Source organism: Etheostoma cragini, chromosome 2, assembly GCF_013103735.1.
Source record: "Etheostoma cragini isolate CJK2018 chromosome 2, CSU_Ecrag_1.0, whole genome shotgun sequence".
Lineage (NCBI taxonomy): Eukaryota > Metazoa > Chordata > Actinopteri > Perciformes > Percidae > Etheostoma > Etheostoma cragini.
Window position 1 is genome coordinate 2,623,710 of NC_048408.1, and position 24,117 is coordinate 2,647,826.

The following is a 24,117-nucleotide window of genomic DNA, read 5'->3' on the forward strand; positions in this document are numbered from 1 at the left end:
TACATTAAAAGGGAATTTAAATATAGTTGTGTTATATTTAAAATGTCCAGTTTCCTTTCAGTCAATTCACTTGGTAAAACACATATAGTATAGTATGGAATATATGCCCCACGTGGCATCCCATACTATACTATATGTGTTACCACGTTCTTCTCATTCAGTGAACAGAAGTTATAGTCATAACATTTCAATATTATATTAGGTAGGTAACCACACAGAGGAATTCAATTATACTGCGTTTTCAATACCTTTAACGTGATCCAGCCCTATCCAGAGGGCATTTTCGGGTTCAGAACTCAGCAGATGGAATTTAACTGCTGAAAACAAATCTCCTTCACAGATGGCTGCTTCTGCCTTGTCCTTACATTCCTCTGCTGAAGGTAGGCCGCACTTAAATGACAAAGAACACATAATCATAGTCACTATAATCATTACACAGTAAATTTGACTTAATGGTTGCCTACCCACCCTTTCATGAAATTGGTTGACTTCAGCGGCACTTCCTGTGTAAAATGCACACAACTTAGCCGATAAAACGTGGTTGTCAGGAATCATTTGTAGTAGGTCAGCTGATAGGTCCCTAAACGTAAACACAGACAAAAGTTCTTCTTTGCATGGACTACAACTCTAGTGAATTTTGGCTGATTCATAAAGTCCAAGCTAAAACTAAGTTTGCAGTCACTGGCGGTCATTAGGCTCCCCCTGTGCTCAAAGAACAAGGGTTTCAATGCATAATCTTTACATTTGGAGACATGTATGATTATGCAAGTCAAACATTTTCAATTTACATAAAGGAACATATTTCAACTAATTACAAGCATTCAAAATCAATTGTTTTGAATGTCTAGCTCTAAAGGTCCATCACAATCTGGACCCACTGACTATGGTCGGAGTCTCCCGGCCTCCCTCAGCTAAATTCATGCTATTGACACCTTAGTGAATATGCTCTCTAAATATTCTTCTCATGAATTACTCATATTAGGTGACCTAAATCAGAATTGGCTGAATGATGGTTCTGGGCATCACAATTTATTACAGAGCCAACTAGCTAACCAAATTCTAAACATTTCTCAAAATCTACACTCTTAGACCTAATTTTCACCAACAAGGCTGGCAACTATTCTACTAGTGGTGTCTTTGAGCTGAGAGACATCCTATTATCTGTGTAAGGGATGTGCGGGTAAAAAAGACAAAGTCCCAGGTGGTCTTCAAGAGGAACCTCAGAAAGTTTGATGCTTGGACCTGTGCCAGACACACTGGTGACCTCCAACACTGGGGGTCACTTCGGCCATCAGCCATCATCACTTCAGCTGTCAGTCATGGCTGCAGCCGTTTCACAACAAATCCGGACCTGGTGGGTGTTGACGGATGGCAGAGCATGGAGCTGTCATGCAGCAGAGTATGACTGCCAATACGCAGCCGTTCTGCATCCTGTGGAATTTGGGGGTGAGGACATGTGATGGTGGTAACAGGCAGCACAACGCGGTAATTGTCTTTAGCGCTAAATGACGTTTCTCCCTATCAACTTATGTTATTGTTATCTCCACATCTTTAATTGTTTAACAAACAAACAGTCAATTAAGTGACAATGTGGTCGGAGGTTGCATCTTTTAACAAAGGAAGAGGAGTATGCTGGCTAGCAAGGAAGTTGGGACGGCCGAGCCGAAGTAGCAGCAAAAGACATGGCACCCGGAATCAGAACAACAGGTAGACTCAAATCGTTTACCTTTCAGTCCAGGCTGCCTGGCAATTAGCTCCTAGTATCAAATGTGCAAGCACAACAAACTACCTGTAGTAAAACCTAGAAAAAGGGGGCAGTCCCAGGGTTGGTTATGCCGACAAATGCATGTGATATGTGTGTATGAATGTCTATCTATATGCACACTATGATATTAGCATCTATGCTGGTAACTACGTTATTGTATATGTATGCACTGTGTTTTCTGTTTGGGTAAGGGATGACAAAATGTAAAGGATTCAAAAACTTTGTGACAATATGTTCAAAATATGAACTCGGCTAATGATGAAATTGACACATTTAAGTATAAATCTCGACTGGTGTTAGTTGGAATTTTTTTAAGTTTACGAAGAATAAGAAAGATTACAATAACAGGACATGCATGGAGAGAGACGTACCATGTAGGTGTTTTCATGTACTTCCTGGCCAAGAGTTCAAGACAGTATGCAGTGCTCTGATTGGCTGCCTCTCCTAGGACGATACCCACACATGCAGCCAATTCCAGCTCATTACCTCGGATATGACTTGACATTGCTAACTAAAAACAAAACACACACAGAAACGCCCATTTTTAGCCACATTTTTAAAATCAGATTTCTGATCATTATTGATGATGACTGATGATAAAGAAGTCACCTGGAAGAGAATTGAATGTGCAGTTTCATATGGCTCTGATATTCTTGTAAAATTTGTATACAAACGAATGCAAATACACTATATGTAACTAATGGTTACATGCACAGATTCTGGTGTGTACCTTGATGTTGTCCACAGCTAGGTGGCAGCATGCTGCCAGGACAGAGCATCCGTCCTGGAAGTACCACTCAGCTAGTTCCTGACATACCTTATAGAGGAGACTGGTCAGAAAAAGAGCAAAAATAACTAGGAATGTTCATCAGAACACCTTATCTCACAAATATTTTGAGATTCATTTCAGAGAGCAGTTTGATTAACCCAAATTCTTCTACCAAGGAGACCACAGTTATTTTGTATTCTGCAAGACTTTAAAAGAACAAGCTGACTTCTCGGGACTTTAACTTATTCATCGTAAACCCCAGAGTTATACATGCCCTTCTCGTCTACTTGCATGTCATATTTCTGTCTGTCTGTATCTGTATCTGGACCCGTAACTCTGGTGGATATTATTATTGGTGTGTGTCTACTTTACCTCTGGTATTGTTGTCTGTTATCCACATCATTGGTTGTGTGGTTTACTGGGGAGCTTTGAGGTGCACGAATGTTTCCTTCAAACGCTCCCTAAACATAAGAATACCTGTTAAGTTAAGAATTTCTTAATATTTTTACAACCATAAAAATCACTGTTCAAGTATTTTCTCATCTTTCTGTCATTACTTATTTATCCATCTCTTTTCTCTCCATGCACCATCTGTAACCATTGGTTTAAGTTCTACTGTTTAAGAAAAATACTGTTACCTGTCATCTCATCTAAACAGTGTGTTATCCCCTTCCCCCTCTGTACCTGTGCTATTATTAAGGCTTCTTGCAGTTGTCCTCTGCCAGTGAAGAAAGTTACAAGTTTTTTTACGTCTCCTGTGGCAATGCAGTATGGGATAGCTTCATCATTATCCTCAGCCATCAGCTGGTCAGCTCTCCTGTGACATGAGCATATTAAAGTTACATATTACAAATACCATAAACAACATACATCACAAATGGTTTTCACTTGTGTTTTTGTTTGTATATGTTTAGGTTTAGTAATGAATAATTTCAGTTAAAACCTGCAGGATAGTAATTATGTCAAGTTGACATTAGAAATAGAAACTAGAAATAGAAATACTTTATTGATCCCCGAAGGGAAAATCCGTGTTTCAGTTGCACAAATATTATAAATAGAGTAAAAATACATAGAAATAAAGAAATATAAGGAATTGGATATGTACGGTATTTACATAAAGGAATGTTATTATACATTATTTACATAATTAACCATTATAATTCATTAATTACAATTACAATTAATTGTTTGCCAAACAAACATTCCTGAAACAATGTTCATGTGGATTACATTGGTCTTTGACTCTGCTGTACAAACAGTGTGCGTTGTTTTTGTTTTTAAATTTGTTTTGTGTATTATTATTTGTTATCTAAAATTATTAAGGGGCCTGTTCAGTTGCCCTTGCCACACAAGATCTAGCTTACTGTAAAAGGTATTCTTAAGTAAATTACATTACATTTATCTAAACCAACTTCCAATAAGATAAACATTCACCCACATTCACACAACAATGGCACAGCATCGGGAGCAATCATGGGTGGACACTTCAACATGTAGACTGCAGGGCCAGGGATCAAACCACGACCTTCAGATTGGTAGACACCCGCTCTACCACCTGAGCCACAGCTTCCTAGGGTAAACTGTGTCCTGGGGAACACTTTTATTCCACAGCATAATACAGACGTCACACCCAAATAACTAGTGTCTGTTTAGTAATTCATATTTTATCCCTTAGTTTCTTTCCAGAAGCCATATTTGAGCACACACACATACATGTAGATTCCTTTACATTTTAAGGGAAAGATTAAAAAAGAGGAACTGGATCTGTGAATTCTCACAGAATCACAACTGAATTCATTTCTTGCTACTCAGTCATAATCTTATTAACCTAGAGTCCCAGTCTCTGTCACAATAACCATATATGTGATGATTTAGGCCTATTGGCAGACACTCATTTAAAATGTAGCCAATTGCATCTAAAGGGCATGTTCTCCATTTCCACTGAAGTTTTTTGCCATTTGCCTGGCTTCTCTTACTTTAAACTTTAAGTTAATTTCCAAGCCTGTACTTTGTTACTTTCACTTGAGTAAAGAATTTAAATTAGTACTTCTAATTTTACTAGAGTATTTTAACACAAGTATCTGTACTTCTACTTGAGTACGGGAAGTGAGTACTTTTGCCATGTCTGGTCAGGCACCATTATATCTTAAAGACCTCATAGTGCCCTGTAACGCCCTGCAGTGCCCTGCTATGCCATGAACTACTACAACTATTATTTTAAGTCACTGTTCCATTAAAAAACAGAAATCCTGGACATCGCGTCTCAGCAGATGGCAAATCAAATACTGCCATCTGCCTGTTTGCTAGTGAATCACATTATGCCTGTGGCAAAGAACCTTGGTGTTTGGTTTGATAGTAATTTAAATTTCGAACAAAACACCACAAAGCTTGTTTAATCATGTTTTTATCATCTTAGAAATATAGCTAAAATTCGATCTATGTTAACTTTTAAGGACACCGAGACCATTTACCACTCCTTTATCTCGTCATGTCTGGATTATTGCAACAGCCTTTTCACCTGTTTAACCCAAAAATCTATTGATCGACTCCAGACTGTCCAGAACTCAGCTGCCAAGCTTTTAACCAGAACAAAAAAATATGACCACATTACTCCTATCTTAGCTTCATTACACTGGCTCTCAGTATGTTTTAGAATTCACTTTAAAATTCTATTGATCACTTTTAAAGCTCTTCATGGCCTCTCGCCTTGTTATATTTCTGACATTTTAGTCCCATATAAACCAGCATGCACCTTGAGCTCCTTGGGCAGAGGTCTGCTATCTGTTCCAGAGTCTTGACTGAAAACTAAAGGGGTTTGCTGTCAGGGCCCAGAGGCTCTGGAACAGCCTGCCCAAGGAAATAAACTCTTTTTAGTCCCTTCTCAAAACATACTTTTATAGGAGAGCCTTTCCCGATCTTATTTGACTTTTTTTTATCCCTTTTATTTTATTGTCTTTTACGACTTTCAATGTTTTCATGCTTTTATCTTTTTGTATTATTGTCTCTTGGGTATTATTGTCTTTACACTTGTTAAAGCACTTTGTAACTTGTTTTTGAAAAGTGCTCTACAAATAAAGATTATTATATTATAATCTTTTATTTTGACTGTTATTGCCACTTTTCATCACAGCCCCAACCGGCACCTTCAGAGTAGTGACGGTCAAATGAAGCTTAGCAAACCACTGTCTTTCATTTCTGAGCTCACTAGATGGCGCTCTCTGTTCAACAAAGGGTTCAAAACACATTGAATTGTCATTCCTTTAACCTTTTTCTTAGAAAAGAGAGCGCCATCTAGTGAGTCAGAAAATAAAGACAGTGGTTCGCAAAGTTTCATATGACCATCACTGCTTCAGACTACGCATACCAAGAGCCTCGGTCCGTCCGAGGTATCTTCCTAAAAGGGAGTTTTTCCTCCTCCCTTTCACACTAAATGCTTGCTCTTGGGGGAATTACTAGAATTGTTGGGTCCTTTTAAATTGTAGAGTGTGGTACAGTGCAGTTGCTACTACATGGAACTGTTCAACGCCCTGCACTGCTACTGTAATATTATTCTTATCTTTTTCTTAAAAGATTCTTTGAGTGGCCTTTTAGGGCATTATTTGATAGGACAGCTAAGACATGAAAAGGGTAGATGTCCAAGACAGCTTAGACATGAAAGGGGAGATATAAAGAATGGGAATGACATGCAGCAAAGGGCCGCAGGTCGGACTTTAAAATTATAATTAGCACTGTTCATCATAACAACTGCTATAATTATTATGAATTTTATTTCTTTATATCTGTATTATGGCCTCTGATGCTGCAGACATACACTGAGACAACATTGTTTATTAAGCAAACATTTTTATCATCCTAATAGTTCACACCTGAACTTGAAAAACACTTGGAACAATACATGATTGTTGTGTTACTTTTATTGTTGCTTAGTTAAACACTGAAAACACAATTTAAACATGGTTTACCTCTGCATGAGTTTCTTCCAGTACATCATTGAGACTCCTGGTGCCAGAGATAATGCTTTCTCCCACTGAAAGAGAGATAATAATGGTCACCTTGCATTAGTTACTTGGCAATATAATATTTTTTCATTCCTATCTTTTTTATGAAAATAGAATAAAATCATTATAGTGGATGTGAGCAAATATACTTCAAGCTAAGAACTAACTGGTTTGTCTGAACCTCTTTGATGATGCCCAAATGTCACTCCCAATAATCTCCAGCCAGAAGTCCTTCACCTTCATCACTAAGGATTGTTTGGATATAATATATAGTTCTGTTAAATCTAGGTCTGGTATAAAGTCTGGTATAGGAGGCTGATTCATGTACGCACACTTGTGGGTAATCTGGAATTTATAAAGGGAACAATGCTTACAGTTGTGCATATGCACAGTTTTATAAATCGGATTTTTATTTTTGCTTTTGGGCGTACATACACTTTAAGTAAGGCTCCTACGTACAGTTTTACAAACAAGACCCCAGATCATTCATGATTAGATGACTGCTCTTCAAAAACAGTTGAAGGTCATAATTCTTGTTGAATGCTCCACATGTTACTAAGTCCAAGCATGTGGGAGAGCCTGACTATGTAGTCATTTAAAGATGTTTAAGAGTTTAAGATTTGCTAATTTAAGAAAATGATAAAAACAAATTAATTTAATTTTTTTTCAAAATGGACCCCATTTCCCCATGCTTTTGTGCCTGATGTGACCAAAAATGTATGAAATTTGTGTAAATTACCATTTAACAAATTTAACTTATTAAAAATATAATATTTGTGTAATAATAATGTGATCTTATAAGCTTTCTCTCCACAGTTTGATCTATTCTGGAATAGGGGAGGAGCGCTCTTGCATTTTATGCATTTCTTTAAGCCAATCACAACTGGACTGAGTGGATGTGACGCCCCAGATGCAGGGACGGAGCCATTGCAAAATAGAGAGCGGAGACATTGTGTCCGACTTTATCCAAGCACTGTACATCTAATAAAACAGACTAGTACCAACACCCCCCCCCCCCCCCCACACACACACACACAAACACAATACCTGTCCTAGTTCCACCATTAATTCACAGTGTCTTTGAATCTGTCCCAGTCTCAGATAGATGTCTGCTGCTTCTTTCAGCCTCTCCTCTTTACTGGGAGCTCCGATGCCTCCTCCAAATTTCGACATCTTGACTATTGTAAGCTCCTGTGCTTCAGACTGAAAGAAATAGAACAAATCAAAAATACAGTATTGGAAACCAAATAGCTCCTATTTGAAACATTTTGAAAACTAACTACAAAAAACTACAGAAGAAAACTAAAAAATATTAGAAAATGAGTTGGGACTATTGGGAAAATTAGTTTGTGGATAAGGGTTAGAATTTTTTTTATCTGTAGTTGCTGTGTATGCTAGAACAAAAACAAGCAAGTTTGAATTGTATAAAGATAGACTGTAAGAGACTAGAGACAGACATCTAATTCAATTCGTTTCAATTTTCTTCATAGTATCAAATCATAACAAAAATGATCTCAGGACACTTTACTTTAGTAGATCTAAACCACACTCTATAAACCAACAATACCATGTACAATATACGTTCTGCCTAAAAGGAAGTTTTTCCTCGCCAAATTAAACGTGTGTTTAAACTTCACCTGGGGAAACTGACTTCACCTTCAGAGGCTCAAAGGGCAGCTCTGTCGCTCCAGTCTTTGCTGGGATGCAGAGCCACCAAACCACAGCAGACTCAGTGTGTGCGAGACAGACTGTGCAAATGCCGCTCTGCATGTTTGATGCAGGGACACAGCTAAGTATTCGAGGGACAGAGGGGTACGATTACATTTACAATTATAATTTAGCAAACCATAGCTACTCACCGTTTTAAACTTGAGCAGGTGTTTCATGTGCATCACTCCCATGCTGTAGCTGGCTGGTAGCAGTGAGTCATCCTGGCCATTAATGACTGACACCAAGTCCCACAGGTTACTGCTGCCCCTTGGAGGCTGGCACAGGATAAAGTACACATAAATGTGTTCAGAAACAAACACACATGCAGAAAAATATGTGTCTGATGTTGAGTGTTTTCAGAACTGATGCACACAGGGAAAATATTAGATTGAAGAGGTTTCAGACATTTTAGGGTTATTTAAATGTATGCATCACTCTGTTGTGTAAATATCAATAGTACAAAGTATACTTTTATTTTGCCTTCTCTGGATGCGGTGTTCCACCACATGCAGGAAGCAACAAAAATATGAATCTTTATCTGACAAATTAAGAAAAAAGAATTAGAGAAAGTTGTTGGGAATAATGTTATTGTTATTGTTTAAAATGAGTAAATGGTAAATTACCAATATCTGCTTGTGTTTAAGTGTAATGCATTTGAATTGACTTTTAATCCCAACCAATATAAAAATGGCCCAGTATTTCTATGTTCTTTAAGAAAAGGAGCTATATTAAGGCCTTCACATTTGCCAATGATTTACATTTACTCGAAGTAGACATCTAATGAGCTTTTTGTTGACTTAACTTCCAATTGTATTCCAAATTCAAAAAGTTCAAATGAGCCTCATGTATGTTTGTTCGTAGAAATGAAAACTCCTTACATGAATTACTGATTATTAGGAAAGCTCCTACTCATTACCAACTAAATCAAATACATGTAACCTTTAATATGCTGTTGTGTACACATTTGTTTATCAAATCTGCTATTGTTCAAACGTTACATTACTGGTATCTGGCAAGTGAGAATTACCCATTAAGGCCAGAAGAGGGAGGCACTACGGAAACTCGATGGACTAGCCTTGAGTGTGAAATTTCCTCCCTCATTTCCTCTTCATCATGGAACCTCTACCCAACTAATCAACCAAATAATCTAAACTGATCTACAGTGCCAGTAACAGAGATAACCTTAAAAAATTAGGTTTGCAAAAAACATTCAGTTTGATACCATGCATTTGTAAGCTGATTAGATTTTCAGTTAATATCAGCTTTGCACAGAATAAAGTAGTTTTTAAATAATTATATGAACAAAGTCTTCTGTAGTTAACTCCATGGGTAAAATGTAAACACGTTTAGCATGTTTGTCCACCCAATCTGAGGCAAAATAATATCCCACGTGTTGCGTACTGTAAAATAAACTGCTGAAAATGCAGACTGCATCAAAACGTGGAAAAACAGTTAATCCCAGGTAACATGACACTGGTTAAGATGCCATATTATTACATCTAGTCAGCAGCATCACACGTAACCATATATTATTTTAAATAATGCAAAGTAAATGGACATTTTTTAGCCCTAGGCTTTCCTTAGCATAAAGACATTTGCTAGTTGTATTATTTTTGAGCCAGCCCCCATTAGATTCCAAAGACTATCTTGTTTTGTTTGAGTACTGTATATCATCACATAACATCACTAATGATAAATAAGCATTCAGCATGTAGGTACCGAAAAGCATTCAGAAAACCAGCGGAGCTTCTTGGCCCTGAGGTCAAAGCTCAGTTTATCCAACTCCTGCTTGATGTCTCGAGACACTTTACCACAGAGCAGCGGTGGTGACCCCGGAACCATAGCTGTGTCTGCAAACACACACAACCAGCGTAGTTAAAGGAGATTTTAGAACAGAACACTATAACAGAAGAGAGCGTGAGGCTTTTCTTACCAGTGTTTCCTATTATCTTTTCCCAAGGCTGGTTGGTAAGGATTTTCAGCAGCAGTGGCGAGATGAGGGGTGTAAGAGACCACAACCTCACTGTACTGTCTCTGCTACAGCTGGCCATGGTGAATGGACGACTCTGATGACATGTTAAACCTAAAGACACACACGGTTAGGTTAATGAATGTCAGAATAGAAATATTGAGGTAGTATGGTGGTAGAGGGCTCAGGTTCAAAACTGAATGTTGGCAATCATGTATTAACAAAAAACTATTTGATGCATGCAACCTGAGACTACAGCCATTCACATTCAATTTGAATGAATTTACTTCAATGTAACTAAAAGTTTTTATTTCATTTTCAGTGAAAAATCTCGTTCATTACATAATGTACTACTGTACTGTATTTAAAGTCTAGCAGGTTGTTCTTCCTCTAGTTCTGTCTTACCATAGACATCAGCTCCGTGGTCGTAGACTATGTCTAGACATGTACCATCTCTTGTGTCCCACACTCTGATTGTATAATCCCAAGAACCTAAATAATACAAAATTTTACAAAAGAGTATTCTCATTTTAAATTGTGCAGGGATTTTTTAGCAGGCAGAGGTATAAATAAATATACACAATTTTTTGTTATTGCTGATATGACATAGAAAATATCATCAACGGCATCACATGTACCAACATTTTACAAACACAAGACATTCTCTTATTGTGTTGTCAGTTCAAACAGGAGGTAGCACAATCTCTGAATGTGAGGACAGAAACTTTAGCTTTAATTACTAGTTTGAGTACTGTCCTCCAGAATCCAGCATGTTAGGTTCAATCGGCCACCAGGCTGGGATTCATGTGCCTAACTAGTTCAAAGAGAAGGGGGGGGGGGCTAATGTAGAGTTTGGGGAAAGACTAATTGAGAGAACCAGTACGAAAGAGTTGTGTTCATGATTAAACTGACTTTTGTACATGTTGTACCACTAAAGTGACTAAAGAGCTATATTTCACTGTCAGCACCTTTAACATTACTGATGGTGTCAATAGGAGTCATAATAGTTAAACTTTTAAATCATTTGAATCAACCACTTGTTTACCTTGCAAATTGTACATATCATGTTGTAGAGCTTACAATAGTTACTTAACTGAACTAAACATTTTCATTTTTCTTTTTTAAATATTTAATTTCAAATAAAACAAAACAAATACCAATACAAACACACAGCACAAGGTACATCAGACAGTACCTCAGAGGTTAGAGATAAAGGGATATACACACATATGCACATACATATACACAGACATACATACACACACATTTATAAGTATATATATATTTAGCTCATTACAATGGTCTTCAAATAAACAAAAATAATAACAAAAATAAGCTAAAATGCATGTGTGTCTATGAAGCTCCATAAACAAACATTGCATACAACCACATTAGCATTGCAGTTGCATAGCGATGCGGTCAAAAACTTCTGGAGGCGCAGCAAACTCCTTGACCAATCACGGCCATTCAAGTCAATGCTCCGCTTAAGATACGTGGCAGATCTATTAGAGGCAAGCTGCAGGGTGTTTGAACAGCCAGACAGGAAGTGAAACAGTGCAAGCATCCGGTCAATTTACCAAAAGACACCCCCCAATATCGTATATATGTGTCCTCTACAACACTATGGACAATGAGAGATTCCTCTTGGAGTTGTAAAAATTTAATAAACATCACAAATCCTTTTTATAAAAAGGACAACACCAGAAAAGAGAAGGAATGGAATTTAATTACAGGAGTTTTTGGAGTGGAAGGTAGATACTAGCTTAATAAACACGTCATTATTCTTTTAAGCCCTTGTAGTGACCAAATCTTTGAATCGAGCAGGCAAGACGCTTCTCTTCTAAGACCCTCTCGGTGTGGTATGTCATGTGGCAGAGGATGAAACAAAACTGCGGCACAATCGGCTTGTAGCACAGATGTGCCTGGTGGAAAATCAACCCGTTACCTGTTAAAAGGTTCCTACCTTAATAGACACGTGATTCAAAGCACAATAGTGACACATAGAAAATGTATCCTACAATCAAAATACATTACATACCAGCCCGTGATTTATATGACTTAAAGGCATTAAAATTCTAACATTCATAAAGAGAAAAAATAAATATTATTAATTTCCCATTTACACACATTCTAAATGAGCTGCTAACCTGTGCTCTCATGTAGCAGGTACATTTTAGTCATAGGCCTTGCAATGACCCCAGACCCCAGTCACTGAGAGAGCAAGTCCATTTTCTACTTGGAAAACCTCAAACACTATTCTAAGCAGCCAGGAGCTGTGGAGCTGAGAAATTTCCTGGTTTTAGATTTCTACTTTTTTTGATTGCCTTTCCTGCAGCAAAGGTAGATATTCTCTTACCCTTCATTTCCAGACCAGAGAGGTACTGAACTTGCTTCCATCTTTGTTTCATAAGGTTAAAACAATTAAATTGGCAGTGATGAGGAAAATATGGTTGGGAGTTAGTGGCTGAAGATCATTTTGATTGTGTGACATATTGGTGATAGGCCTATCATTTAAAATGGCTTCAGCTTCAAGCATGACTGTATGAGGCCCATCATCCTACAATATCCGCTGTCAAAGAACAGGACTGAGAATCCTTCTTAGCATGAGGATTCCCAGACGCCACCATTACGAGAGCCTGTGCATGATTTACAGCTGCCAGGGGCTCCCTTAGCTCTTTCTCCACTACTTTGAAGTCTGTTGCATTGTCAGATTAGATGTGAGCAACTTGACCTCTACTAGCAATAAAATGATGCAAAGCATGCACCTGTATCCAGAGAATGTGTCACTTCCAGAGGCTCTGCTTGCCAGACAGGTGAATATCACTCCGTAAAAATTGATTGGGCCTTGTCTTCTCCTTAATTAAATTGGTCAAAAATATTCAATCCCAACGTTGTAAATGACAACCATCAACCATCCTTCAACTCTCAGGAGCCCACTTATGGTCCAACCGGTTTAGCACTCTGCCTGCTCCCTGTGGGCTTCCCAACTAACACCATAGAAATATCCTCTGCAATTCTTTGTTGCTGACTGAATGGTGGCAAGCTCTGCCTCCAAAATATTGTCTGTTGACAAAGGCTGCCCTTTTGGCCCTGGATTCTTTTGGTGCCTTTGAGCTACTGGTACACGCCTCCTGTGTATCATCTTCAAAAGAGCCTTTCTGACCTTAAGGAAACAGGCCACTGCTATTTTCAGCTTCCTCCTATCTGAAAAATAGGATATTAGCTAATTGATAATGTCAGGTGAGTTGTCCACAATAACAACATTCACTGTGGCTTCCTTCTTGAGCTCCAGGTCATCTGCTCTTATTGCAAGCTACCCAACATTTTCCAGCCAGGCCTTGGCCCTTGCAAAAACTCTAAAACACCAAACTACCTATGGCCCTGCATGAAATCTACAACCTTCAGTCCTCTGGATGCCTAATCGACTGGTTTTTCCTTAGAGCCAGCATTTTGCCATTCTCTTCTGTATCTTTCTTATTGAAATCCTGATTATACTGCTGACTCAACACTTCTCCCAATCTTGACACAAAAATCCTGTTGACAACTGCTTAAGTTAAGTTGCTCTCGCTACCTTTAGAATTCCCATTAATTACCCCACCCAATGCTGTCCTTTAAGCATATGGACTGTCTCCTCGGCTGTTACTGATTGCTTCCAATCAACTAGTCCACATTAGCCTTCATGTTGAGGATTTTAACAATTGACAAATATGGCCATTTTGCTAAATCTCCTTCTGTCACAATGTAGTCTGCAACAACAGGCATTTTCTCTTGTGTGACAACTTCTGGTAGATAAGAAGTTGATCTCTAACCCAGATGCTTCCAAAACGGAACACTCGTGCTGTTTTCTGCTCCAGCCAAAACATACTCACCTCTGCTTTATTGTTTAATTTAGCGAATATTTGCTTGGATTGCATTTAAAACTACACTAGTAATACTCAAGCACTTATAGTTATCGTCTCTTACAGCGATTGCCTTGCTTATCTCATAATTTCATTGGAAACATGTAATCAACGCTAACTTGTGTTTTCATATTTTTTTTAATACTTTTTTTTTTTTACTAATGAACTGTCTTGTTTTTTCTTTTCTCTTCTTTTTATTTTGTTTCTTCTTGTTTTTATGTACTAAATGCTACTATCCTATGTCTTTTTTACTGTAACTCACACCTGCCTATTGGACTGCAGATGGAAATTAGCCCTCGGGCTACAATATGGCACATTTACGTGTACTGTTGTGCATGTTCATCGATGTGCATTGTCCTGAATTAATAAAATAAACAGTTAAAACGCTGTTAGCTACTTTTGCTTAGCCATTAGAAATGGCTAATTCCTCTCCCTCTCCTGTACTCCCTTGCTTGGTGTGTCAAATGTTTGCTTTTCCTCTGCCTCCTTTAGTGATAAAGATACCTGTAATAAATGTAGTTTATTTGCGGCTCTGGAGGCGAGGCTTAGTGAGTTTGAGGCATGGTTCAGCACCATGGAATCAAAATTGTACGCTTCCGTAGCTAGCAACTAAACCAGAGCCTATGGCTAACGACCAGCATCTTTGCCTTTCTAACAGTTTCCCCCCACTCAGTGACACATCCGCTGAGAAACAAACTCTGGTTATTGGGAACTCTTTACGTGAAGTTGGGGCTCCAGCAACCTCGGCCGTGTGCGTCCCTGGGGCCAGAGCGGTTGATGTGGAATCCTATCTAAAGCTGCTGGCTTCAGATAAACGTGAACACAGTAAGATCATACTTAACTTTGTGCATGTGCAAAGACAATGTCGGACTCAGTAGTTTTCTCTGGACCCCTGCAAAACCTGATCAACGATGACATGTACAGCTGCATGTCATCCTTCCGACGCTGGTTGCCAGAGTGGTGCCCAGCTGATGATGCCGGCTAAGTATATAACTGGAGGGTGTTCTGGGAAACGCTTGGTCTGATTAGGAGAAACGGCATTTATCCCACTTTGGACAGAGCCACTCTCATATCAAGAAATCTGACTGAGTCTATTATTGGTCATAAACAATGATAACCCAACTTGAAATCAATAATCAGAGGTGCAGTTCTACGCTCTCCTCTGTGCTTCCGCTGGAGCAGTCGCCCACTTATAGTTCCATCATCCCTGTGTCTGTCCCATAACTCAGATCAGTTAATCAAAAGGAGGAGCTATACTTAACAAACTAATTGGAATTAAATCTACCACTAAAATGATAGAACACAATAGGAAAATTAGACTATTAAATAATAGAAATGTCTTCTAACGGAGTACTAGTAAACAGATTGATCTAGTCTGTCTTACTAAAACATGGCTATGCAATGAAGATTATGTTAGTCTATATGTTAGTTTTGAAAGCTTTGTTCTTAATCTTCTACATCCAACATGGAAAACATTACAGCCATTATACCATTACAATTATATTTGTTCTTGTTTACCGAGCTCCAGGTCCATATTCTGAAATTTCATCTGAATTCTCTGAGTTTTTATAATGTGTAGTCCTTAAATCAGACAAAGTACTTATTGTAGATGATTTTAATATCCATGTGGACGTTGACAACAGTAGCCTTAGCATTGCTGTCAACTCACTACTGAATTCAATTGGTTCAGTCAGAGTCTGCAAAAGGCCACTCGCTGTTTTAACCACACCCTCGACCTTGTGCTGGCATATAGCTTTAAAACTGAAGATTTAATAGTATTATAGTATTTAATAGCGAAGCCGGTGCTACGGCCTCTGTTGTTCCTCTCAAAAAGAAGATGAGGCCAATTTAACTAACACCTCGGTATTACAAATAAAAAACAAATCTTGCAAAAACTTGAAAGTAAAGGGCATTCTACCAAACTGAAAGAATCTTGTTTAGATGTGCAACACAGTCTGAAAACATACAGGAAGGCCCTCACAAATTCCACAACAGACTATTACTTATCTCTTATATAAGAAAATAAGAACAACCCAAGGTTTCTTTTCAGCACTTTTGCCAGGCTGAAAGAGTCACGATTGTATTGATCCATCTATTCCTATAGCTCTGCGTAGTGTAGACTTAATGAGCTTCTTTAATGATAAAATTATAATAAAAATCATTACCTATTCCCATTAACTTATAGCGGTTCACCTTTGAATGCAGTACCGCTAGAAAAAACGACAAGACCTGACAAAGCAATGGTTGTTCATTGTATGTATGAATGAAATGCTAAACAGCAGCACTTCCTTTTAAAGCAGAACGTAACCAAAGGAGTTTTTTTTCTTTTATCCTATAGACAATTAATGTTAAATGTCTTTCTTCATTAATTTTAAAAGGTTCTTCAGCTAAGCTTCTTGCTAGATACCTGTCTCTTAGAGCCCATCCCAACGAGCCTAATTAAAGAAGAATTACCCGTGATTAACGCTTCAATATTAGATATGATCAATATGTCTTTATTGTGTAAATGTTATGTACCGCAGTCATTTAAAATAGCGGTGATAAAACTGAGGGTGTGTAGACTATAGACCTATATATAATCTCCCTTTTCTCTCCAAGATCCTAAAGAAGGTAGTCACTAATTGGTCATGTGATTTTCTACATAGGAATAGTTTATTTGAGGATTTTCAGCCAGGATTTAAAATGCATCATAGCACAGAGACGGCAATGGTGAAAATTACTAATAACCTTCAAACTGCTTCAGACAAAGGACCCCCGTACTTGTCTTAATAGATCTAAGTCCTGCATTTAACACCATTGACCATGCCATCCTGTTAGAGAGACTGGAAAATTTAGTTGACATTAAAAGGAATCGCAATAAGCTGATTTAAGTCGTATTTTGTTGATCAATCTTAATTTGTTAATGTTAACGATGAATCCTCCAGCCATGGCATTCCACAAGGCTCAGTGCTAATCTAATCAAATCTATTCTCCTTTTATAAATGCCTATTAAAAGTGTTCCCTCGGATGTTTCACCCTTTTGTTTCTTTTATACATGAAATCATGTTCAATGTAATTTGGCTTTTGAATATCAAAGTGAAAACATATTTTTACAAACTAATGTCAATTCATCAAAAGATATCTACGATAAAGAAGATGATTGCATAAATATTCACCCCCCTTTAAAGTGAAGTGAATGAAGTCCAGCTAGTTGATGCTAGCAGTGTCACAATTAGTGAAATGGGGATTACCTGAGTTCAGCTGTTGTGTGTCAAGTGATTGTGGTCTCTGGTTCATCAGTATTCCTACTACAATTGCAACTCAGAGAAAAGAGAATTGAAAAGTACAAGTCAGGAGATGGCTACAAAAAGATCAACTCACTGGACACCCCACAGATTTTTGTTAAATCCATGATTCAGAAATGGATGGAGTAAGGCACTTGTTTAAATCCGGTCTGATCACATGGCCACATTTATTACTGTTTGCCCGTTTAGATCAAGCCTCTCTGATCCTCAACCTGGCCAAATGTGGGTTTGGGAAGGCCGTCGTGATCTACTTTGGGAAGCTAGTTGGCGGAGCGCAGGTGCACCCTGTGACTGCGAAGGTGGATGCAATTCTGTCTTTGGTTTTTGGTGCAATATCTACATAGGTGTATAGAGGCCCATTTCCAGCAACTATAGCTCCAGTGTTCTAATGGTACAATGTGTTTGCTCATTGGCTCAGAAGGCTAATTGATTATTAGAAAACCCTTGTGCAATCATGTCCACACATCTGAAAACAGTTTAGGTCGTTACAGAAGCTACAAAACTGACCTTCCTTTGAGCAGATTGAGTTTCTGGAGCATCACATTTGTGGGGTCAATTACAATTACTAAGAGAACTTTCATCTGAAACTCGACAGTCTATTCTTGTCCTTAGAAATGAAGGCTATTCCATGCGAGACATTGCTAAGAAATTGAAGATTTCCTACAACGGTGTGTACTACTCCCTTCAGAGGACAACACAAACAGGCTCTAACCAGAGTAGAAAAAGAAGTGGGAGGCCGCGTTACACAACTGAGCAAGAAGATAAGTACATTAGAGTCTCTAGTTTGAGAAACAGACGCCTCACAGGTCCCCGACTGGCATCTTCATTAAATAGTACCCGCAAACAGTGTCAACATCTACAGTGAAGAGGCGGCTGCGGGATTCTGGGCTTCAGGGCAGAGTGGCAAAAAAAAAGCCATATCTGAGACTGGCCAATAAAAGAAAAAGATTAAGATGGGCAAAAGAACACAGACATTGGACAAAGGAAGACTGGAAAAAAGTGTTGTGGACAGATGAATCCAAGTTTGAGGTGTTTGGATCACAAAGAACGTTTGTGAGACGCAGAATGCCTGACACCATCTGTTAAGCATGGTGGAGGTAATATGATGGTCTGGGGTTGCTTTGGTGCTGGTAAGGTGGGAGATTTGTTCAGGGTAAAAGGGATTCTGAATAAGGAAGGCTATCACTCCATTTTGCAACACCATGCCATACCCAGTGGACAGTGCTTGATTGGAGCCAATTTCATCCTACAACAGGACAATGACCCTAAACATACCTCCAAATTGTGCAAGAACTATTTAGAGCAGAAGTAGGCAGCTGGTATTCTATCGGTAATGGAGTGGCCAGCGCAGTCACCAGATCTGAACCCCATTGAGCTGTTGTGGAAGCAGCTTGACCGTATGGTATGCAAGAAGTGCCCAACCAACCAATCCAACTTGTGGGAGCTGCTTCTGGAAGCGGGGGGTGCAATTTCTCCAGATTACCTCAACAAATTAACAGCTAGAATGCCAAAGGTCTGAAATGCTGTAATTGCTGCAAATGGAGGATTCTTTGACGAAAGCAAAGTTTGATGTAAAAAAAAAATCTTATTTCAAATACAAATAATTATTTCTAACCTTGTCAATGTCTTGACTCTATTTTCTATTCATTTCACAACGTATGGTGGTGAATAAGTGTGACTTTTCAGGAAAACACAAAATTGTTTGGGTGACCCAAACTTTCGAGTGGAAGTGTATATGTTTAGATAAATATACAAATATACAGTGAGGAAAATAAGTATTTGAACGCCCTGCTATTTTGCAAGTTTTTCCACTTACAAATCATGGAGGGGTCTGAAATTGTCATCGTAGGTGCATGTCCACTGTGAGAGACATAATCTATTTTTTTTTTTTAAAACAAGAAATCACAATGTATGATTTTTTTTAACTATTTATTTGTATGATACAGCTGCAAATAAGTATTTCAACACCTGTCTATCAGTTAGAATTTTGACCCTCAAAGACCTGTTAGTCTGCCTTCAAAAGTTTCACCTCATATGTCCATTTATTAACCTAAATTAGATCCACCTGTTTGAGGTTCTTAGCTGCATAAATACACCTGTCCACCCCATGCAATCAGTAAGTATCCAACTACTAAAATGGCCAAGACCAAAGAACTGTCCAAAGACACTAGAGACAAACTTGTACACCTCCACAAGGCTGGAAAGGGTTAAGGGGAAATTGCCAAGTACCTTGGTGAAAAAAGGTCCACTGTTGGAGCAATCATTAGAAAATGGAAGAAGCTAAACATGACTGTCGATCTCCCTTGGACTGGGGCTCCATGAAAGATCACACCTCGTGGGGTCTCAATGATCCTAAGAAAGGTGAGAAATCTGCCCCAGAACTACACGGGAAGAGCTGGTCAATGACCTGAAAAGAGCTGGGACCCCCGTTTCCAAGGTTACTCTTGGTAATACATTAAGACGTCATGGTTTGAAATCATGCATGGCACGGAGAAAGACGTGATCAGATGAGACCAAAATAGAACTTTTTGGTCATAATTCCACTAACTGTGTTTGGAGAAAGAAGAATGATGAGTACCATCCCAAGAACACCATCCCTACTGTGAAGCATGGGGGTGGTAACATCATGCTTTGGGGGTGTTTTTCTGCACATGGGACAGGGCGACTGCACTGCATTAAGGAGAGGATGACCGGAGCCGTGTATTGTGAGATAATGGGGAACAACCTCCTTCCCTCAGTTAGAGCATTGAAGATGGGTCGAGGCTGGGGCTTCCAGCTTGACAATGACCCGAAGCACACAGCCAGGATAACCAAGGAGTGGCTCTGGAAGAAGCATATCAAGGTTCTGGCGTTGCCAAGCCAGTCTTCAGACCTAAACCCAATGGGGAATCTTTGGAAGGAGCTCAGCAACAGCCCAGAAACCTGACTGATCTAGAGAAGATCTGTGTGGAGGACTGGGCCAAAATCCCTTCTGCAGTGTGTGCAAACCTGGTGAGAAACTACAGGAAACGTTTGACCTCTGGAATTGCAAACAAAGGCTACTGTACCAAATATTAACATTGATTTCCTCAGTGTTCAAATACGTATATTATACAAAAATAGTTAAATAAACAAATCGTAATTTCTGGATTTGTTTTTTTTTTTTTTTAGGTTATGTCTCTCACACCTACAATGACAATTTCAGACCCCTCCATGATTTCTAAGTGGGAGAATTTGCAAAATAGCAGGGTGTTCAAATACTTATTTTCCTCACTGTATATATATTTATCTTGTGTAATAAAAGAGACTTGTTACGGTACTTTGACGTGTTAGTCTCTCCTTTGTTAGTTTGAGTTTATGATTTGTGATACTTCCTAGCACCCCCGAGGCGTAAAACTTAAGGGTCAAAACAATCTGCCTAGAGCTGGCAACGCTCACAAACTGAGTGACCAGCTAAGAAGAAGACTGTTGAGGGAAACCACCAAGTAACCTACTCTGAAGTAGTTTAAAGCTTCAGTGGCTCAGATGGGAGAGACTGTACATACAACAGCTGTTGCCTAGGTTCTTCACTAGTCAAAGCTGTAGAGGAGAGTGGCAAAGAGAAAGCCACTGTTAAAATAAGCTCATATGAAATCTTGCCTGTATTTCACCCTTGCATGTGCCAAGGTCAATTGGAAGAAGATTCTTTGGTCTGATGAGACAAAAAGTGACAGACGGACAACAACACCAAGCATACAGCAAAAGCCACACAGAAATGGTTCAAAGACAACAAGGTGAATGTTCTGGAGTGGCAAAGTCAAAGCCAAGATCTCAATCTAATCGAGAATTTGTGGCTGGACTTGAAAAGCGCTGTTCACACCCAATCCTCAATCGACCTGACAGAGGTTGAGCTGTTTTGCAAGAAGAATGGAGATTAGCAATGTCTAGATGTGCCAGTCTGATTGAAACATATCAACACAGACTAATTGCAGCCAAATGTGCATCTACTAAATACTAACCTGAAGGGGGTGAATATTTATGAAATCATCTTCTTCACCTTATTAATTTGGGGGGGGGTGGGGGGGGGGTGAATACTTTTTATAGGCATTGTTACCTCTAGACAATATTATTACAAAACACTCAATTCACTTTCACTGTTATGCGGATGACACACAATTGTACCTGTCAATAAAGCCAGACAAAACCAGTCAGTTAGTTAAACTTCAAGCATGCATTAAAGATCTAAAATCACGGATGTTGAACTCAGACAAAACTGAAGTTATAAACCCCTCCAAACCTCATTATCCACTCTGGATGGTATTGCCCTGGCCTTCAGCACTACTGTCAGAAAACTAGGAGTTATTTTTGATCAGGACGTATCCTTGACGTTTATTTTAAGTGAGCATTAGAGAACAGCCTTTTACAACTTTATACCATTGCCAAAAATGTGTTACATTGTCTTAAAACGATGCTGAAAACTAGTCCATGCATTTGTAACTGTCCAGAATGCTGCAGCGAGTGTCCTGACAAAACTAAGAAACAAGATCATATTTCTCCTGTATTCTTTGCATGGGCTTGCTGTAAAAATCCAGGATTGAATTAAAAATCCTACTCCTGACCTACTAAGCTCTAAATGGTCCAGCACCATCATATCTTGAAGAGCTCATAGCACCTTTTTGTACCACTAGAGCACTCTGCTCCCGAAATGCAGTTACTTCCTAGAGTCTCTAAAAGTATAATGGGAGCCAGAGCCTTCAGCTATCAGGCTCCTCTGCAGCTTGCAGTCTGTGTTTGGGAGGCCGTCACCATCACCACATTTAACAGTAAACTTAAAACTCCCCTCTTTGATAAAGCTTATAGTTTACTTGCTTACAATGTTTATTTCACATGTCATCAATGTATGTTTAAACACAATTTCATGAGGTACAATGATCATATACAGGCCGCATGAAATGGTGAACCCCAAATAAGCTACTAAAAGCTTTTCGGAAGGGCCCGAGAATAATAAACTTACAACAGATAACATACCAACCAATAGTTATGGAGTGAGAAGGTGCAGCGTTCGCCTAAACCGGGGGGGGCGGGGGGGGGTCATAGATGCAGACACGGCACCCCTTCTCGTCTCGGCTTCTCTTCATAGTCAGATTCATCTCCCAACCAAATACCTTGGATTTTGGTGGCACCTAAACCATGGTTGAAACTGTCGGCGTGGTCCTGCTTGGCCCTGCTACTGCAGATGAGCCGAATACTCGACTGAAACGAGTATCCGGTACGGATAAAGCACTTTTTGCCGAATACAAGTATTATAATAGTAACAAGAGTCAACATCTGCGCTTGGATTGAGTACAAATCCTCATTGGGTAGCTCACAGTGTCAGCGTTCTGTGATAGGCTAGTCCCAGCGCCCCTCCCCTACACCCATAAAGATTCCTTGTGTTGCTGTGTGTGTCCTGCTCTTCCCACTCACACACAAAACACTGAGAAGAGAACAGCTCTCTTCATCTCCCTCAGTCACTCAGGTCCGTGGGTCTTTTCGGTTAACGTTTAGGGTTTCTTCAGGTTCAGGTTTGTTTTTTACTTCGGTTTACTACTTAGTAACCAGTAGATTTCTGGTAAACGTGGGGTTTGTTCAGACATTGTGCTTGGTAGAATGCGACTCGCGTTGCGTCTCTGCCGTTGGAATATATCATTATATTTTTTAAACCGTCAGTTGGCTTCATTAAAGTTCATTAAAGACTGGCTCTGGGGATATGGAACTTCTCTGTGGGGGAAGGAGCTGGAACTTGTGCGGGAAGTTGAGCGCTACTAGTTAGATCTGGTGGGGATTACTTCTACGCATAGTCTCGGTTCTGGAACCATAATCCTGGATAGGGGTTTGACTCTGTCCTACATCGGAGTTGTCCAGGGTGTGAGGCGTTGGGCAGGTGTGGGGATACTCACAAGCCCCCGGCTTAGCGCTGCTGGTGGACGAGAAGGTCGTCTCCCTACGCCTGCGGGTGATGGGGGGAAAAACTCTGACTGTTTGTGCATATGCACCAAACAAGAATTCTGAGTATTCTGCCTTCTTGGAGACCTTGAATTGAGTCCATTATGGGGCTCCAGTAGGGGACTCCATAGTTCTGCTGGGGGACTTCAACACACATGTGGGCGATGATTGAGATAGGCGTGATTGGCAGGAACGGCCTCCCGGATCTAAACCAGAGAAGTTGTCTGTTGTTGGACTTTTGTGCTAGTCATGGATTGTCCATAACAAACACCATGTTTGAACATAGGGATGCTCATAAGTGTGCGTGGTACCAGAGCCAGGCCAAAGATCAATGATCGTTTTTTTAATCGTTTCATCCGATCTGAGGCCGTATGTTTTGAACACTTGGGTGAAGAGAGAGCCGGAGCTGTCATCTCCATTTGGTGGTGAGTTGGGTCAGGGTATGGGGGATGACTCTGGACAGACCTGGTAAGCCCAAATGGGAAGTGTGGGTAAATTGGGAACGTCTGGAGGAGGCCCCTGTCCGTTGGACTTTTAACTCACACCTCCGGTACGGCTTTTCGTGCATCCCTGTGGAGGCTGGGGGGATTTGGAGAAGTGGGGAATCATCCAAGCTGTGTACAGTAAGGATGGGACGTTGTTGACCTCAACTGAGGAGGTAATAGAGTGGTGGAAGGAGCACTCTGAGGAACTCCCAAATCCAGCTGAAACATTCTCTGTGGTAGAGGCAGAGCTGGAGGATTATTAGGGATTATCGTCAATTTCCCTGGTGGAGGTCAC

General features: G+C 39.5%; 1 protein-coding gene across 5 annotated transcripts in view; it reads right to left on the reverse strand.

Moving 5' to 3' along the window:
* Nucleotides 1-24,117, reverse strand: part of wdr17 (WD repeat domain 17) — a 75,964-nt gene that overhangs the window by 15,954 nt on the left and 35,893 nt on the right. For all 5 annotated transcript variants that reach the window (XM_034860492.1, XM_034860517.1, XM_034860509.1 and 2 more), the window contains exons 15-26: nt 10,617-10,703; nt 10,176-10,325; nt 9,962-10,092; nt 8,392-8,517; nt 7,580-7,735; nt 6,497-6,561; nt 3,219-3,351; nt 2,907-2,995; nt 2,496-2,595; nt 2,137-2,276; nt 469-580; nt 249-390 (exon numbers count right to left, since the gene is read on the reverse strand). In XM_034860492.1, coding sequence (XP_034716383.1) covers nt 249-390; nt 469-580; nt 2,137-2,276; nt 2,496-2,595; nt 2,907-2,995; nt 3,219-3,351; nt 6,497-6,561; nt 7,580-7,735; nt 8,392-8,517; nt 9,962-10,092; nt 10,176-10,325; nt 10,617-10,703 — 1,431 coding nt within the window. The remainder of the gene's footprint in view (nt 1-248; nt 391-468; nt 581-2,136; nt 2,277-2,495; nt 2,596-2,906; nt 2,996-3,218; nt 3,352-6,496; nt 6,562-7,579; nt 7,736-8,391; nt 8,518-9,961; nt 10,093-10,175; nt 10,326-10,616; nt 10,704-24,117) is intronic.